Source organism: Scomber scombrus, chromosome 20 (assembly GCF_963691925.1).
Source record: "Scomber scombrus chromosome 20, fScoSco1.1, whole genome shotgun sequence".
NCBI lineage: Eukaryota > Metazoa > Chordata > Actinopteri > Scombriformes > Scombridae > Scomber > Scomber scombrus.
This window is the reverse complement of record NC_084989.1, coordinates 18,058,257-18,077,716: the sequence shown is the minus strand read 5'-3', so window position 1 is coordinate 18,077,716 and position 19,460 is coordinate 18,058,257. Positions and strand designations below refer to the sequence as shown.

At 38.2% G+C, this 19,460-nt stretch overlaps 1 protein-coding gene across 1 annotated transcript in view; it reads right to left on the bottom strand.

The window, feature by feature from the left end:
• The window catches only part of LOC134001951 (cadherin-18), a 68,301-nt gene extending 50,661 nt beyond the window's left edge, over window positions 1-17,640 (bottom strand). The window contains exons 1-2 of the mRNA XM_062441157.1: window positions 17,410-17,640; window positions 580-874 (exon numbers count right to left, since the gene is read on the bottom strand). Coding sequence (XP_062297141.1) covers window positions 580-874; window positions 17,410-17,640 — 526 coding nt within the window. The remainder of the gene's footprint in view (window positions 1-579; window positions 875-17,409) is intronic.
• Window positions 17,641-19,460: the final 1,820 nt, after the last annotated feature.

The following is a 19,460-nucleotide window of genomic DNA, read 5'->3' as shown; positions in this document are numbered from 1 at the left end:
CAGTAGTAATCTAATGATGCCATATAGTAGATCAGTAAGAGAGACGAAACCACTACTTTTACTTTAATACCTTTTTACTACACTTTTCTCTCTCAGAACTGGTTGTTACGATGTGCTGCCTGACCACATATATGAGATGCTGTATGTTTTCGCTATGGATATAATGGAGCATATATTGCATTCGATCAGTGTTTTGGGTCTTTAGTTTGTAATTCTGACGGAAGTGACAGTTCAAGGTTATCGGGCTACCTTGGTTAAGCCGGCTGACATACACTCATGAGCTACAGCTAAGTAGTGCAGTGCCAAAACATTCTAGGTGGATCTCACGCTCTAGATTTATCGTTCTGCACGTCAAATTAAGTGGATTATTAAACAATTCTGACAATAATTGTTTTGGTCATAGAGCGTATTCATCGGACAACCACTTGCAACTAATTGCAATATCCATACCATGACGGTTCGGGTGGGTACACGTACCATTACACCCTTGTTTTTTCTTGTCTTTCAACCAATTCAAACACAGGTAAAAAGTAAGGCTCAATCATTTGAAGCTCCAGTTTATTATGTGTCACTACTCACCCACTTCAGACATCTCAGGCACAGTCGCTACAAAGGGTCCATCTGGAAATTTGGGTGCATTGTCATTGATGTCTTGCACTTTGATGATGAATTCCGACTTTGGTTCCAGGGCCTCCTCTGTGTTGCGGTCCAAGGCTTGTGCATGCAGGACATAGTGCGTTTTCCTTTCCCGATCCAGGCTCTTAGCGGCATGAATATCTCCTGTCACTTCGTCGATGAGAAATATAGTCCCAGCTCCTTCCCCGCTCAGAATGTACCTGACAGATCCATCGCCTTTATCTGAGTTTGAGTGAAGCTGCAAGGGAAACCAGACAGAGGGTGAGAATACAGTGAATGGAATGTTGCCAAAATCACTTCTTAGGGTTGTTTTTGATTCATTGCTTCAAAATATGATTTGTGGTTGTAAAATCTACAATGGCCACAGTGCACTGCTGCACAATGGCTGCAGGATAAATGCATGCTATGCCCACATTAGTGCTAAAACCGGCGACTGATTCATTGATTAGTCAGTTGACAGAAAGTTGATCCTACATTTTGGTAAATTGTTAATTGCTTTCAGGGAAAAATAACAGACTTTTGATGGTTCCAGCTTCTCAAATGTGAATATTTGATAGAGAAAAAAATCAATGGATCAATGGATTAATTATCAAAATTAAGACAATCATGTTAAAAAAAGAAGAAAAAAAGATGTATGGATCTGTTCTGTAGAAGAATAATCTGTAATTCCAATCTACTACATTTTCATGCAATCTGTACTATACTGTAGCCATTTACTGTTAAAACATCTGCATTTTACATAGCAATAACCTCTGCAGCATCACTGCACTGCATAGTGGCTCTTTGCCCATTTTTCTGCTGAAGAATATTCCCAACATCTACCTAAGACATCACACTGTTCAATATTCCTCTCTAAGGCTTAGCTGTACCCGACCATTGCTGAAGACATGCATCTTCAGAGATTAAAGTTTTGGGGGAACTCCTTACAAGACTGTTAAAGATGGAATAGTGCTGTCTCTTTCCTAACAGGAGAGAGAGAAAGAAAGGGAAAATGAAGCCACTTGTTCAGCTATAATTGATACCAAGAGGATTAAGACTTTCATGCCAATTGCTCAGCTGGGTTGTAGTTTTAAACTTCATGACTATATTTTACAATACCACTGAATTTCCAAAGCAAGGCACCATGGTATCATCAATTAAACTATTTAATTTTCATCCATGAATAAAACATGTTATGAAACATAGATTTTTTTGTTCTTTCTTCCTTGAGGGAAATCTAAGCTGAACATAACATAACTATCCATTTTCATTGAACAATGGAAATGCTTTACATAATAGTGATACTGGTGGCATTTTTGTATTGCGTATGTGTGGATGCACAACAATGAGCTCTGAAACCAATCTTTGAATTCCAAAACACATCTCAGTCTAGTCTCAAACAAGATTTATGCAAGTCTTTGAAAAACATAAGATACACATTCTTGCAGTGAATAAATAATGCATGCTGTGTTTGTATGGTGATAATATGTTATTCTGTTTCCCATTATAATCTACACACAGTCAGGTAAAGTGTGGATTTTATAAAACCTCTTTGTACCAAAATGTAGAGGGGAAGACATGTAAAAAGGGGATGAAAAGGAATTAAATTTGAAGTAATAAACCATAACTACAACCTTTACCACAATGGTGGGTCATTTTCTGTTAAACGCCAATTAGCAGCATCTGCCAGATAAAAGAGGTTGAACCTCAGCACTTTAATATGTTGAGTTTTTAAAACAACACAGAGCTCCACATCACCTGTGCCCGAACTGCAGGTGCATCAGTTAAAAAAACATAATAATTAAAAAAAATATGTCTGACTTTATGTCAAAGTGATTATGTGAGTCAGATTATGTCAAAATTATAACAACAAAGATAAACAGGAAACCAGGGATATGACTCAATGGACTGTACTGGTGTAGTGATCTGGGGAAGTTGCAGAAAGTTCAACTTTCATTTTTCAACTGAAAAATGAAATGTGCTGCTTATATTATACAGTACAACCATGCTAGGCACAATAAAAGGCTTTTAGAAGTTGTAACACATTCTCCAAAAGTCTTTCTAATGATTCTAGTTTCTGAGCCTTGAGAGTGGGTGTTTTACATCTAACGTCTACAATTTCTAAATAGCCAACCCTAGATGTCTCAATATAATGTATGTCTAAGCTAAGAGTATTATGTAGTGTCTGCAATGTCTTTGATTGGGAACAGCGTTGATACATTTGATCAGAGCTGGGAGATATAAACGACAGAAAATGTCCTCTAAGAAAATTAGAGACATCAATCTGTTAAGTTTTGTCAGTTCTTGACAATATACGTACAGTACAACCAATCAGATCACAGAGACAAAGCTTTTTTCTAACCAATCATATGCTTTCCCAAAACACACAAAGCATAGCTGGTTGAGTTAAAAAAATGATAGCTATTGCAAGCTATTGTGTAGTAACAAAAGTCAGACAGTTATATGGGAGATATGAGCGCTCCCTGTGAGGAAACATTTTTGTGCCAGCAAGGACAGAAAATACCACAAACTTAGTGTATCACCTGAAGCATCATCACCCAATAAAGCATGCAGAGTGCAAGTACACAGCCTCTTACACCAGCAATTAGACCTAGAATAAGCAGCAAAGCTCTAAGAGAAACACCCCTAAGCAACATAACTATTTGCTTCATATTGTGTTGGTTGTTCTAATGCCAAAAGACAGGGTGCCAACAGTGTCTTTGAAGGCAGAATTTTAACTGATAGAGATATAATTGAACTAAAATTATCTGGCTGTAAACATGTCACAAAGCAGGAATAAATGTGAGAGGACTTTGATTGACAAATTGAAGATTATTTGATCAATGAATCTACTACATGGGGATTTTAGTTAATTTGATTTTATATTGTGGTACACAGCATATTAATACTAACTCATATTTTTTAAAATATTGAGCCAAGCAATTTAGCCATATGACTCATCTGATGACACAGAATGATTTACATATGTAAATTGGCAAAGCTTACAAAAAAAACTGGTCAGCAATCTGCAATGATCTTGTTGTAAACACATCTGACTGATGCAGTCACTGAAGTGGGACACATCTCAAGTGTTTTGGAGTACAGACTACAGCTGAAAAACAAGACACTCTACTTTCATAGTAACCTAAATTTAGAAACAATTTATCATCACACTGTTCAATTGTATTTAGAGCACTAAAAACTGCACCCATTACTGACCAAACCACACTCTTCATACTGTCTGTTTGTTACGTAATTGATTACTATATCAGGGAATTCTCCACTTGGTATTCATCAGATCTCTACTGTGTGATATGACATAATTGGAAAGCCTGTATACTGTAGTTAGACCAAAATTCAATGAATGTGTATGAGTTGCATCACTGACCATGAAACCCAGCTCTGACTCACCCAGTTGTGTTTTCCAATCACTTTGACAATGAGTACAACGCCGGAAATACAAATCAATACTTAAAAAAGCAAAGGACTTCAACATTACTCATGATAAAGATGCACAAATGCTCACATGCTTAGAGACAAGTTATTTAACAAGTTGAACAGTGGAGGTCCTCAGGCCACATCTAATCAAAACCTGGACTAGCAAATAAATTACTAATTAGAAAGCTGCTGTTGATTGCAGGCCTGACTCTTGATGAGAGTCGACTGTCCTTTCCGTGGTAAATATCATGCCTGTAATTAGATAAGGAGTCAAAGATCCTGTTGAATCAGGTAATTAATCAGTAGCTCGGTTGTACTAATGTGAAACACAGTCTCCAAAGCAAGGAATCAGAATGTGTTTACACATCAGTGGCAGTGTAGACAAGTTTTTGTTGACATGGTTTGACACCATTCTGCACTCTTTAAATGTTGAATGTAATGAAAGACATTTAGAGATACTAGATTCGTGTGTTTGCTATAGTATAGTTTGATAATCAATTCTCACCTAAACAATTGATCATTTAAATACAAATATTCAGAGTTATTACATAAGAATATTCCACCTCCATTCTGTCCAGCAGCACTCTACAACAATAAATGTAATTTTGCCTCCAGTCAAAGTACTAATTTAGCCATTGACTTCTTTTGCAGGAGCCAATAAATCATGCTCGGCAGAGTGTGAACCAATGATGCATATGGTGACTACTGCCTTCCAAAATCTATGGGTGATAAAAGTGTCAACAGGTTGCGGGCCATTACACTAACATCAAAGGCTGAAAGTACTGCAGTGTAAGGCCGGCTGAGAGTGAAACAATGTGAGGATACTGAACATTCAAGTCAGAAAAGAGTTATTGAGAAATACCTGATTAAATATGCATATTTTCAGGTGATCATGGTTAGTTTTAAAATTATCCTAATCTTACTTAATATCACTATGTTGGCTATTTGTGAATATATAACATTTTCAGGTATTTTGGGTGGCTCATATGGTTTCTAAAAACAAAAAAGTAATAAAAAAAGGTACATGCATTCACCATTTTTCGCTCAAGACTGTCAAGTAATTTCCATCTGTAACTAACCATCTGTGACTGCTTGATGCCAAAGGAAAACAAAGAGATGAGAAGAGGCAAGTTGTATCCAACTTTCTCTGAACAGAATACCCCCCTCACAATTTATTTTTCACATCTTTCCCTCCCGTCAAAGCTGATTGTACAAAAAAGGGCCTGGGGCAAATTTCTGTCTTATGATTTAAAATAGAAGGCTCCATTTCTCTGCACAGGGTGCCTCTACTGCATTCAGCTTCAGCGGTGGGATATTTTATTTATACTTCATTAATTTTGATCACAGAGAAAATTTCATGAGTACCCGCCTTAATGCAATTAGCGTCAATTTTGTTAAACCACAGAGCAGGCCTGATATGAGCTTAACATACATCAGCTCTATGTGTGGCAATCCAGTAGAGGTGGTGATAGCTGCAATGTCCAGTCCTTGCAATAAATAATGACTAGAAATGTATGAAAATATCTCATACAGGCTGATCAGTAATGCCTGGGGAGACATCAAGAGGAAGCGGAAATTACAACCTCTGCAACCTTGTTGTTTTGTCATCTCCCCACAAAGACTTAGAGGAATCTTTTCCTCCACAGGGCATCAAAACAAGGGATTGCGTTTATCTCTCTGTCTCTATGGGTGACTTTATTAAAGACTAGTGGAATAGATGACTGGCATGTGGTTGGCGGCTGGCAGCTGGCAATGCATTTCTGAGGAGTTTAAAGAGATCAACAGTCTCGGGCTCTAAAGTCGCTGGTGAAAACACTTCAATCTCTTGGAGAACCTCACTTATTATTTCATCATATGCCCAGAGGAGCAACCCGAGAGAAAGCGTGTCTGCTTTTGTTAACAAGCAATGTGTTTTCACTGTTTGGGCTCTGTAAACTCATTGTCAAGAATAGCCTTAAATTGTTTGTGTTCGCAAGCTAATTGGTGCTCACAGACAAACAGTTTACCTTTGGCTCTGTCGTACCACTTGTCAGGTGTCTAAGTCCTCTAAAAATGTTATTCTGCAACATTAAATAGTATTGTTATTGGGGAATGATGCTGGGTAATGTAATACACTTAATGGGTCTCAAATGTAATCAAACCAGAGCTGTAATTTCTGATTACAGTTGTTCAGTCACTTATTTAGTTTGTTAACATTGATGACAAATGAAAAGTCACAAATCATGACTTATAAGAGCACACTATGAAAATTACACTGAATAAAAGAGAAAATGGGAAGCAGTAAGCAGCAAATATTGGTATTTATCAAAGATGTAAGCAGTTATTTTTGTTTTTTGATTATCAGCTAATTATTTCCCCCCCAAAACAGATACAAATATAACAAACTGACAGTTATGTAGTGTAAATTATTATATTAACCAGCATTTCTTATAGTCACTATCACAGAAATTATTTCAACTGGTTTAATTAACTTAATAACAACACAGACTTAATTCAAAATAACCAGATGAATTATCTAAGAACGTAATCCATTGTTAATTAATAATAATTATCTCAAAAAAATGTATTGAAAACGATGGCTGGATGATACAATCAGTACATGCCATACATTTTACTGCACTGGCTTATATTTTATGTTTGTCTAGATTAATCGCAATATGATTAGATTATGGACTTCCAGACTGGCCTTTTGGCTTAATGGATTGGTCAAACATCTGGTTATGATATCGGTCTGTTTGCTCTCAGTTTAATTGAATTCAGACTGTTTATTCATCAAAGTTTGAGCTGGTAAGAGATTGGAAATGTCAGAAATTTGATACATTTGATCATCTAGGGCTGCTGCATAATGTAATAATATGATCTGTAACTGCTTTTCTTCCTTTCTGTCTTTCAGTCTAACCAAATAAATCAATAATTCATTGTTTGCATTCTTTACATGTTTATCATTTTAAAAACATCATCCATCAGCTATTTACTCCACCCTTTGTTGTCTGTTTTGAGCAGGATCTCTGACAAACACTTATGAATGGATAAGCACAGACTTTTATGGAGTGAATGGCCAAACTGTGGCACTTAAAGCGTGTAATCTCTGCACCGTTGTAACAACCTAAAAACTCCCCATTTCTGTAAAAACAGAACAGCACGCACCATTGCAGCATTTAGTCTTGGTTTAGACATTACCATCATGCCAATTATTCTATTCCTGCCAACTTTTCTGCTGAACAAATATAGAGCTGACTAGCCACATGGTGCTGTGATAATCTGCCAAAATGCTAAGAAGTGGCAGCTATTAAAACAGACAAAAATCCTTTCTGCTTTCAGGTAGAGTCGAGAAAATGACTTCATCTCCTCCAATGGAGCTTGAGGAATATCAACTTTTTGTAAAAGATGTACATGACATATAACACAGTTTTAACAATTACACACTGCTGCTGAAGGACACGCTCTATTGAGTGCTATCCAGATACATTATTAATTGCTACACAGCTTGACCTTCATCTATTTTGATCCTCCACTTATTTTCTCTTCTTCAATGGCTTTGTCCTTTTCATTTTACAGATCCTGATAATGTATGTGACTGGTTGGATTGCATTATTGGTAAATGCCCTTTGTAACAGCCTGGTTGTATTCAATGTACTAGATCCACATAATGTATGTGCATCGCTAGCCGTGTTTGCCGTCTGGTTGTATATGAGGATATTGGCTTACTGGTATGATGTATGATGAAGCTGTGTGGAAAGGGAACAAAAAAGTGAAGAAGAAAACTCTACCCGTGGTAGTAAATGAATATATTCGACATAAAACTGTAGATGTGACAATTACAAGAAAGGATCAAATTTTATATCAGTGAGAGGACATAAATTACGCCACAGTGGCTACATTTCAGCTGATTGATCCCATGCTGATTTATAATCGATCTTCCAGTAAGATGAAATTTCAGTGAGACATCAAATTCATGGCATATCTAAATGGGACTCCAGGCGACATTTGTATGGAAGCGTCCAGGCTTGAAATAGCCATACATGCACCGCTGAGAGCTCAATATCTTTGTTTATCTGTGTGTTCTAGGTTATGATTTCACAACTCTTGTAATCAGACAAATACTGGACTAACAGTATAGTGACATTTGCCTTGGGTTGGTTGTGAGACATTCATTTAAACTGCACGGCTTTGACACTGAAAGCAGACCTTGCTGATGCAGAATTGGGAGTTGAAGGTGGGAGTCAGGATATGGAGCATTTATTCCATCAACAATGTGCATGGTGAGGGGAGGGGTGAAGCGGGAGGGGGTGGTTGAAGAGAAGGAGAAATGAGCAGGCTACGTGTCCTAGCTGATGATCAGTGCCTTGGCTTCATATTTGCAATTAGTGAAGGAGGGTGGGTTCGTTTTTGATTAAATCTCGGCTCTTATACTTCACTCAAGAGGACTTAATCACTTTTTATGTGGGCGTGCTTGATTGTCTGATTATCACCACATTTTGACCATGCTCCCTCCCAATCAACTCCTCTGAGCGCCCCCTTCTCTTCAATTGATTTGTAACAGTCACAGTAAACCCTGATGATGGAGCACACCACTAATGACCATACATCAAGAGACAGTGATGTGGGATGTGCTGAAGACGTGCCGTTGATGCACATCATGGAGATCCGCCCTAATAGTTGTCCTCTATTTTGACATCTGCCTGGAGAAACAGAATGAATCGTTGTCTTCCCAGCAGGATGGTCGACTTCATGATGAACGGTAATGAGATTATTAGAGTCCCAGAAGCATTTCTGACACTCATTTAATGGCTCTGCCTCTAACTGCTGCTAAAATTTGATGTTTGAATGAGACAGAAATACAACCATCAGCACATCTGCTTTAAGAAACATGACATTTCTGCCTTATGCTATTGCAGTGAGTGAAGGCAAATAGTTTTAGTCTGAAGTGTCTAAATGGTGCTAATATGTTTGAACATGTCAGCCAGTTGACAGGAAATTATACATATCTGCACAGACAGCAGACATGAACTTCAAGGGCCGTATTTTCATGAAGGCTCAACAACTAGCACAACTGGTATGTTCCTTTGCCCATCTATGTGGTATTTTGGTGACCAGCGCAGAGTGCACAGTGCACAGGTAGGAGGACTGGCACAGACTGGTGGGAGGGGGATTCAAATGAAGCAGCGCTAAAACAGTTGTTGTATTTTGGTAAACATTTGGTCCTAGATGTTGCAATAAAAACAGAAATCTCAGAACCAGTTTGATCCTGTTGATAAAATCACCAAAGCAGCAGTAGATTGATGCTACGTTAGAAACTAAATACTGCAACAATGGAATAATGCTTAAATTACAAATAATTGATGTGTATTAAATACTAAATCTGTACAGAGAATAACGTTTAATGTGGTTACAGCAAGAAAGTCAGTCAATCAGTCTGCACTGATCTATAAATGAATGTGGGTGATTCTTAAAGTATTTGCTTTCCACAGCTCCTTTATACTGTATGAAAAGCTTCTCCTTCAGTTCATTAACTCCCTGCAGCATCTTAAAGCAGCAGGACAGATATGTTGATAAACCTGCAGCCTTTGAGAAGAGCCAGAGCGCAGTGCCGTTATGCATGGCTATTCACTGTGTTTACCTTCATTAAATCACCTGAAAATGAAACCAGGCGGCTACAGTATAACCACACAATTTGATCTTCTGCTTTAAAAAAAAAATATATAATTAAAGGACGTATCAGGTTAGGAGGGTTCATCAGCCTCTTTTCAGACTTTCTTTTCATCAAAAGAAGCATCTCATGTTTTATCATTGAAACACATTGCAGTGCAAACACTATTGGTAAGATTAATTACTAAATTATTAGACCATGTATGAGGTGAGATACATGCATAGGTCTGGTATAATGATTAAAATGACTTCACCAAATCTTTTTTATCAGTATTATTATTATTTTATGATCAACAATACATTTGTTTTTTAAACAGACATAACCCTAAATAATAGGTAATTGTAGAATTAATATAATGCATTAAAACGATGAAAAATGTGACTCCATCTGTGATGTGTGTCGCTCTGAACCAACCATTCCTGTAAAAAAGCTTTCTGTTTGCTGTGCTGTCTTTAACACGTTTGACTGTGATTGACATAACTGTTTCATTACGAGAGAGCAGTGATGTGACCCTCACAGTGACCTTATTCATCTTCACTCATGCCTTTTGCATGTGGCACTGCTGCACATATATGAACCAAAATAGCAAGTGCACATGGAGATGCCCACACAGTCCACCACCTTACACTTGATGAGGGGTTAAAATAGGGCCAATGTTATTTTCTATTCGCTTGGTTTTCTTTGTTTGGATTTTTATTTAATTTTTTTTCCATCTTGGTCTGTGAAAGTGTGACCGTATCAAGGACACGGCATAACAGGTACATTTCTATCTATGACTGGATGATGAGCCTTTTCAAAGACTGTTGATCTGAACTCCCTCTAAAACAGGTGAGAAAAAAAAAAATCAATGAATCTTTTTCAAAGAACTCTGAATGTACACTTTATGTACTGAAACAATCATTAAATGAAACTTATTTTATATAATCAGTAACTGTTTAAAACTCTACTAATCTCTGATTCCAATTTATTCAGTATCAGACTTCACTTCTTTTCTTTGTTTTTTCATATTGTGGATTGAATATCTAAAAGTTTTGGACTGTTAGTTAAACAATTTAAGCAATCTGAAGACATCTTCCTTAGTGCTGAATACAGTAAGTAATTTCTGCCATTTCCAGAGTGTTTCTATTCCCATCAATGCAATGTAACAACACAGGCTGTGAAATGTTCTTGTTATTTCATATAACACTTCGCTGGTTTAACACTGAAAACATTCCAATCTACATGCACTCGTTTCTTGCATGGCAAAGCGTGGGTGAAAAGCAAATTTATGTAAAAAATCTCACATCACTTTTTTTCTTTCCTGCTGTTGAGCTATTACTGTACATACAAGAAGACAGTTGCCTGATTCTGTCACAGCACAATCCATTTTAGACTTATGAATAAAACATTTAGGCACCTTTCTTAGAGGTTGCCACTATGCTCAGCAAATAAACACAGGATAAAATAAGGGGTATTCCTCATGGTCTGGGTTGAAGCACCCATTCTGTCAAATCTCACATTATTTATGGTATACTTTAGCAGCAGCTAGACGCCCAATGGCAGTTTCATTCAAGGTTTTCTGACCAAGGATTGAGGGTTTTTTTGTTTAATCCAACAACTGCACAACTAAGTTACAGCAGACAGTTCACTTCTGTTCATATTCATTCAGGGTTTAGGGATTTGCATTGTATTCTAAAAATTACCATCCAGTCTGTAACCACTTCTTCAAAGCACCACGCTGAGCTGATTGACATGAAGACATTCACACCTCCCTTTGGAAGAGTGGTTTGTCTCCTGTCTCATATCTGGACAAGGCCTGTCCCCTACCAAGCATTTGTGTCTCACTCATGCACAAAGCTGTCATTGCCCAAATGCATCAGCCCCCCCAGAAAGGTGTCACTGGGGATTACGGCATACCTCAAGGGGATTAAAAATGTTCTTGACAGACTGGCCGCTTCACTTATTCCCAGAAGTCACTCTGTGCTGTCCTTCACGTGAGAACATTGGCAAACAAGTACACAAAACAAAACCAACTGCCAAGGCTAAGTCTGACACAGTGGTATGTGTTATGTTTGACGTTGCAGGTTTCTTAGCAGACGGCCGATTTTTTTGTTGACCACACAATAATTAGAATTCCACTTCTCTGTGCACTATTCACCACATATCTTATCATTTAACACCTATTTCAAAACGTGACATTTTTTTGATGAAAGCAATTATCGACAAAGAAAGTGTTGGCAATTCCCCGTAGCAGAACTGCTCATTTGCTGCTTGCTAATTTCCAGAGTTTTTAATCAGCCAAAGGGAGGGAGAAAAAAAAAGACAACAGCAACAAAAAAAACAATACAGAGCTGTAGATGCCCAGTCCCTTAATCCTCCCCCTCCTCCTCCCCCTCCTCCTCTCCTGTCTTTGTCTAATTAAGGGTCATTCTGTCTCCTAGCCACATTAGGACACTGCACACCAGTCCCAACCCACATAATTAAATGTTTTTCTGTGCTAACCATCTGGAGACCTCATCTCTTTAAACACGCATGTCAAATTGATTCCTTAATAATGTTTATGTTTCTTCTCAGTGGTTTATTATCATCCAGGATTAGCTGTTTATGTTTGTTTTGCTTTCATCAGCAGCATCCACCACACACATACACACACACACACACACACACACACACACACACACACACACACACACATACACACACACACACACACACACACACACACACACACACACACACACACACACACACTTACACGCATGCATGCACACATTCACACACACACACACACACACACACACACACACACACACACACACACACACACACACACACACACAGAACAACAGCGCCCTGAAGGTAGGAGTGGAGCCAGTAATCAGTGAGCAAACAATCATGAACTTCAAAGCAGTGGATGAATTTAATGTTAGAGAAACCATGTCTTCCTGCTGTTAGTGCATCCACAAAACTGACACTTTGAATATGCAGCAAATGTTTTTTGGTATCATATGGTCTAGTTCCCAGGACAAAATGCCTCATACATGCTGAGGGATTGTTTTTGTTGGCACTGTGGGATTTCATGGTTCATTCATGCATCAAATAATATTAGCGAAAACATGTTTCACCAACAAATAACCTTTTTTCTCTGCTTTGTCAGCCTGGTAAGGACATTTGTGATTAAAACCCCAGGTTTATTCAATAAACAGACTTTTGAGGTGGAAAGTGGTATTTACTGTTGCTGTTTCCCCCCCCCCCCCACCCTCACACCCTTTTTGAAGCATGTCATCCCCATTTTCTTTCTTTTTCCCTTCAAATCGTACCGTTGGTGAAATACAGACATATGTGCAGTCAGAGAAGCGTTCTGCTTTTCTCATTCTCTTTCTCTCGGAGTGCAGTTGAGGGGATTAGTCTGTGCCTGAGTGCCTAGAATAATGATCACTGCAGCGGAGAAACACATTTTCACATTTCAGGAGATAAGGGCAGGCAATCTGCAAGCAGAGGACTTAACCAGCTCCCTGTGGCTTATTGTGGAGCTAACAGAAAAGTCGCCACCAACCACCAACAACTGAGCCGCAGTGTACCCTCAGCAAGAAGAACACCCACTACTATTAGTACTATTACAACTACCCTACACGTCCCCCTCGACCTGTACCCCATCACTGCCAAGAACACTGTGTCACAACAGACTGACTATCAAACCGCTCTAAGTGTAAACTCTGTCATTCCTGTCAGGATCACTTCCTGACTAAACAAACAATGTTTGACATGTTCTGTAAATACACCAAACCTAACAGCCCACTGTGTCCCTATTCTCTGTCACTACAACCATTAAAGCACTACTACATATTCTCAGATCATTATCTGAAAGTCTTTCCTAATTAGTGACCTGATTATTAGTCATACATTGGATTTAATGTTTCTTACTAAACATTGATTTGATTTGAATAGCAGAGCAGCTGTTATTACTGAATCAGCACCCCCAAATTGTAACTTTATTGATGCTCCCAGAGTTGATAAGAAAGAGGGAGGAGTAGCTGTTGTATTTTCTGACTTATTTCAATGTAGGTAGGTGTTGTTTAGAGACTTTTCATCGTTTGAATATCTTGCTGCTGTACTAAAATGTTTCTCTCGAGTTTTACTTTTGACTGTAAAAGAAAAGAAGAGTGCTGGAAAGCTGAGCATAAATGGTGAAAAACTAAGCTCCACATTCACAATGACATCTATAAAGAGATCTAGTGCTGAAAAAGTGCTTGACAATCACTCTTCTCTGACAACATCAACAAAAACATTAATAATGAACACCATTTATTTGCCACTGATGATAGGCTGACCAACCCCCTGCATAAATAGCTCCTGAACTCCTATCTGCCAATAAATGTACTGTGTTTTCCTCCTTCTTCAGGGATAAAATTAAAAACATTAGACAAATTATCAATAGCTCCCAGTTTTATGCCAGTAACTACAGAACTCTTGAGGAAACTGTACAACATCTTAAGCTTTGAACATGCTGCCTTGAAACCCTGCCAATGAGCTTCCTTAAAAATGTTTTATAGCTGCTTGGCGACAGACTTTGTGCAAATAGTTAACAACTCCCTCCTATCAGTCATTCCTCCAAAGGCCTTAAAAACTGCAGTCATTAAACCTCTACTAAAAAGAGCAGCCTGGACACTACAGACCCATATCAAATATTCCCTTCATAGATAAAATAATCAAAAAGGTTGTGTACCAACAACCTAACCACTTTTTTAATCTCAACTTGTATCCTAGATGAATTCTGATCAGGTTTTTGACCCTGTCACAGCCCCAAAACTGTTCTTTTATTAAGGTTCTAAACAACATTTGCATGAACACATTGTGTTATCAGATCTTAGTACTGCTTTTGACACTGGTGACCATTCAATACTAATAGGCAGACTGGAAAACTGGGTTGGACTCTCTGCCACGGTCTTAGATTGGTTCAGGTCATATCTGCAAGTCAGGGACTATTTTATTTCCATTGGTAACCATATATTTGAGTGAAGTAGCATGACATTTGAGATACTCAAGGTTTAATTGTAGGGATTATATTAATTTATTAGCTTCCACTATGTTATGCAAAAGAAGAAAATCGTTATGACACTCAGTTATACACAATCTCACCAATTGATTATTCTGCTCTAAACTCACTAGGTCTATGTATTGACCAAAATCAATTACTGAATGTGCCAGAAATTCCTCCAACTTAATAAAAAACACAAAATCAAAGTTTAGCTAATTTCTCTGGTTCTAAAGTAAAAAGACTGAAAATTGTCGCTCGTGTTATTTTCCTTTCTTTGAAGTAAATGAATCAGAGCTCTCAGTAATTGTGGTGTCATGATTGAATCAGATCTAAATTTTAACACCCACTCAAGTCAATAACATAATTGGCCTATTATCATCTTAAAAATATAGCAAGTATTAGAGGATACATATCTAGACAAGACCTTCAAAACTAATTAAGGCTTTTATTTCTAGAAGGTAAGACTGATAACGGTACCAGCATCTTCATAGACCTTCCCAATAAGCACTTAAGAAGCAACATCTCATTAATAATGCTACTAATAGAGTTCTAACAAAAAACTAAAAAGATTTTTATATTCACATTTGCCTTTTATTGTTGCTAATAATTGCACTATGACTTTGAAAATTGCACAGTGACTATTATTCTTTGTTGTCTTTTATACTTTTTCTAAACCTTTTTATCATTCTATGCTATCTTATTTGTATTTATGTAAACAAATAAAATTGTTTTGTCCACTGTGAAGGACATCAGTCTCTCTGAAGTGACGATGAAATGATCCATCATAAAATTATCTAACTATGAAGCCAGACATGCTGAGAGGCACCCCCCTTAATCACAGAGAATAAAACATATTTTTGGACATTATCATGAGAGGAATTTCGTCAGACATTGTAATGAGGGGAAAAAAATGCACCTTCACAAATTAGACCTGAATTTCTCCATCAGAAGCGTGTACAATGCTGATGTGGCAATCAACCAGTGGCGGCTGGTCAATGCGGGGCGCCGCCCCATCCAATAATCTAGAGAAAGTCTACTTAAACATATTAAATATAAATTAATTAGATAATGCTAAATCATTATGAAATAAAAAGTATTTGCTTGTAAAATGCGCCTGTTAGTCTCTCAGCACCATTATAAATCATTCATTATAAATCGATTCCAAATTGTATTTTATTCATTTCTATATGTACTTCCTGTATGTGGGGCGCCGGCCTAATGGGAGTCAATGCAAGCCCTCAAACTTTTGACAAGCACATGACCTGAGGCTGCTCTCTCATTGGCCTGCGTCACGTTTCCCAGCTCAGCGCAGCTCAGTGCGCCCCGGACACGCCCACTTTTATTGGCAGCGAATTGTTGTTGTTTTATGTTTTTTAATCTACTGTGATTGGACAGTTCCGGCTGTCATTCACGCCCTCCCGTCCGCTGCTGTCACCCAAACTCCTGCTGACGGTAGGTTCAGGAGATGACGTTAAAGTGGAGCCGCGGAAATTAAAGAAGATTATTTTGTAATTTCTCTACAAAAACATAATTTCACAAGACTTTCAGAGGATAAAGCAGCAGCAGGTGATGGAGGAGCTGAGAGTTTCTCCCGCTGCTGTTATGATAAACGGAGCTGGCTAGCTGGATGCAGTGTGAGTTATTCCTTTTATTGCTTTATCTGATTGCTGTTTCAAAGTGTCAGCACCGAAGCGTTGTGGACAACGACAGGGGAACGAGACCTAAAACATCTCTCTGAAAAAAATCAAACAGAAAGCTGCAGCCATCGAGACAATAGTATGGAGCTAAGTTGTTTTTAGCAGACTTAGCATTGCTGAGCCCTTTCTGCAGCTGTTTCACCACATCTGGCCACATGTGGACCTCTGCTATGCCAAGCTCCAGAAGAGGAACATAGATTCAGTCAGTGGCTGCATCCAGCAGCTCCAACAGGACATATAAAAGATCAGGTAGTAGCTGCATTCCTGTTATTAATATTATAAAGTGTTAAAAAATACTTTATAAAAGACATAACTATGAAGTGTAAAAAACTAAAATGCATAAATGCAGGATAAGAAATGATGGAAGTAATTTTGACTATTATAGTTGATTTGGGGTACATGCCATTATTAAAATAAGTTAAATAAGTTATGCTTAATCACAGCAGTCTATAGTGCTTAATGTGCCATCTATTGTCATGTTTAGGTATTGCAACAACTAACAGATTACAGTGAAATCAGGACTGAAGACACAATAACTAAAATATAGGTGGTGTCTCTTTTTAAGCATATTACCTTATTGGTAACTCTGCTTTAACTGCTGGTATCTTTAGGTGATGTGAGTGAATTTTATCATGTCTAATTATCATTTTTCATTCCTCTCTCTGTGGGTCAGAGATACCATACTGGGACAAACATTATAGTGTGTTGTGTTATTTTTAGATTAGTTTTCCTCTCTTATTTTTATTTTTTTGCTGCGGTATGAAGTGGTGCTACGGCTTGTTTGAAATGGCATCAAACTGCGCCCCCCCAAACATTTTTGTCACCAGCCGCCACTGCAATCAACCTTAATAGAACAGCTTGCTTCAGCTGTAAACCATTTCTCAATAAGCAAGAGGAGAGAGAAAAATTCTAAGTAAGCTTTTCAGAAGCAAGTTGCCTGGGATCAAAAGATTTTATTTTTTACAGGTGCAGTCATTTCAATGAAATCCTACCTTTCCCACATACTGCGCATCTGGTCCCATGTGTTCTTCTAAAACAAAGAATTGGTTCCAGATCCAGCCACGCTTAGGCCTGTGGTGCACCTCCGTCTTCCCGTTGGCCAGTTTGGTCTGGTTCTTGGAGGGAACTTTGGCGGGAACATGGTGGCTTGCTCCATAGCACCTCTGGATGAAGCAGAGGCAGACCAGAAAGGGACAGATACAGGAGGTGGTGGATATCCTCATGGTGGCACGCGTGTCTGTAAAGTTATCCCTGTGTTCCAAGGTGGCAAGCTCCTCCCACCACAGCCGCCACTCCTCCCACCACTAGCCACCGCTGCAGGTCCGTGAAGTAGTCCAGGCAAAAGAGAAATCTAAATCCAGACTAAGGAAATAGTGGTCCCGGTAAATCCTCTAAGGTTCATGGTCCAAAGCCGAAGGTTTAATAAAAAAAGAGCAAGATACATTTACATTATGGAATTTCGCAGGCTGTGAGATGTGTAAATGGACGTGAACTTCAGGGTAGTTCTACTAAGGGCAGAGGTTAATCCCAGAAGCCATTCTGGATTTCCTGGGAAAGAGAGGAGAGGAAACAGAAAAAGAGATTAATTTGATGGATATTAGAAGCTAAATGTCCACTAATTCCCTCCAATTAAATTGCAACTCATAAATCCTTATAGATGAGGACATGCACTTCAAACTGGTTGACTGTGATAAAGTACAAAAAGGCAACAAGAAATCTCTGTTCAGTATTCAAGACATTTTTAGCAATTATGCAAATGATACAAACAAGTTTAGACTTGAGGAGTTACAGTGCTATTAAAAGGATGTCCATGCCTATAAGGTCAAAGCACTGTTTGGTGACTGATACTGCCCTGTGAGGTCAGAGTCATGTATCAGAGCAGTGCAGCACTGGCTGTATGACTCAAAGGTTGAGTTTGCTTTATTAAAAAATATCTAAAAAAAGGTTTGATTTGGGTCTTTTAACATGGCCAGGGCATGCTGCGAGGCTTAGTGTGCGCCTCAGCGTGGTGAATAATAAATATGGAGAAAGAAATACATTTCCTATGATAAGGAGAGACATCAAGTCACTGAAACGTAAGGCACGGGGTGATTTTTAGAAGGTAGTGGAACGGAAATGTCAGAAGGAAACTGTTTTTAAATCAAAATTACATATATACACATATCGAAGATGGCATTGAATTGGTAGAAATAACTGCAAGCACTGTTAAATCTCTATAGTTAGTGAGCATTTCAGATAAAGTCCTGCATACCCCTTCAAAACAAATACCCCTGCATGTGCAACTCTGTGGTCCTTAAAGAGAAGCTATTAAGGAGAATTGTCTTGACTTCAGGTGGATTTGACAGTAAAATGTGTGAGTGCTGGCTTTTGCACTGCCCATTCATCTATGTTATAACTGAAAAGATACTGGAAAGTAGTAACTTTTTTGAATTGAGGATCTCATTTCGGTTTTCTATTAAATGAGATATGCCTGTCTCAATGTAGCATATGCCTAGTTGAAACTTGTGTTCTTGGGAATAGATCCAACAAATACATTGATTTAATCTGGCAATTTTATACAGATAAATCTGTATTGTTAAAAATTAATTTGTTAGCAGTGTTGCTACTATAGTTTGTTCACTGGAGGGCAAGGAACACACTGATCATGCTGAGTTACCTGAAAGCCTCACACATCTCACAGAGCAGAATGGAATCTGCATTTGTGAGTTTGTTATGTTTCTTCATGGCAAGGTGCTTATTTGCCTGTGAAATACATGATTTGAATGATCATAAACCATGCCCCTCATTTGTCCTTTCTGTATAATGTGAATAAGCCTGAAATCAACCTGTTTAGTCAGCCATTACAGTCAGTCACCTTGTCTCATACAACAACAGCACAGTTGTTGGATGTTGTAAAGCCAGTAGACAAACTGCAATTTACATGTATTTATTAAACAGTTCTAATGAGTAAATGAGCATCAGCCCTATCATTTTCACCCATATCAGTACAATGCTGACAGCCACTATTAAAACAAACAAAAAAATGCACATGCTTGCACTTTAT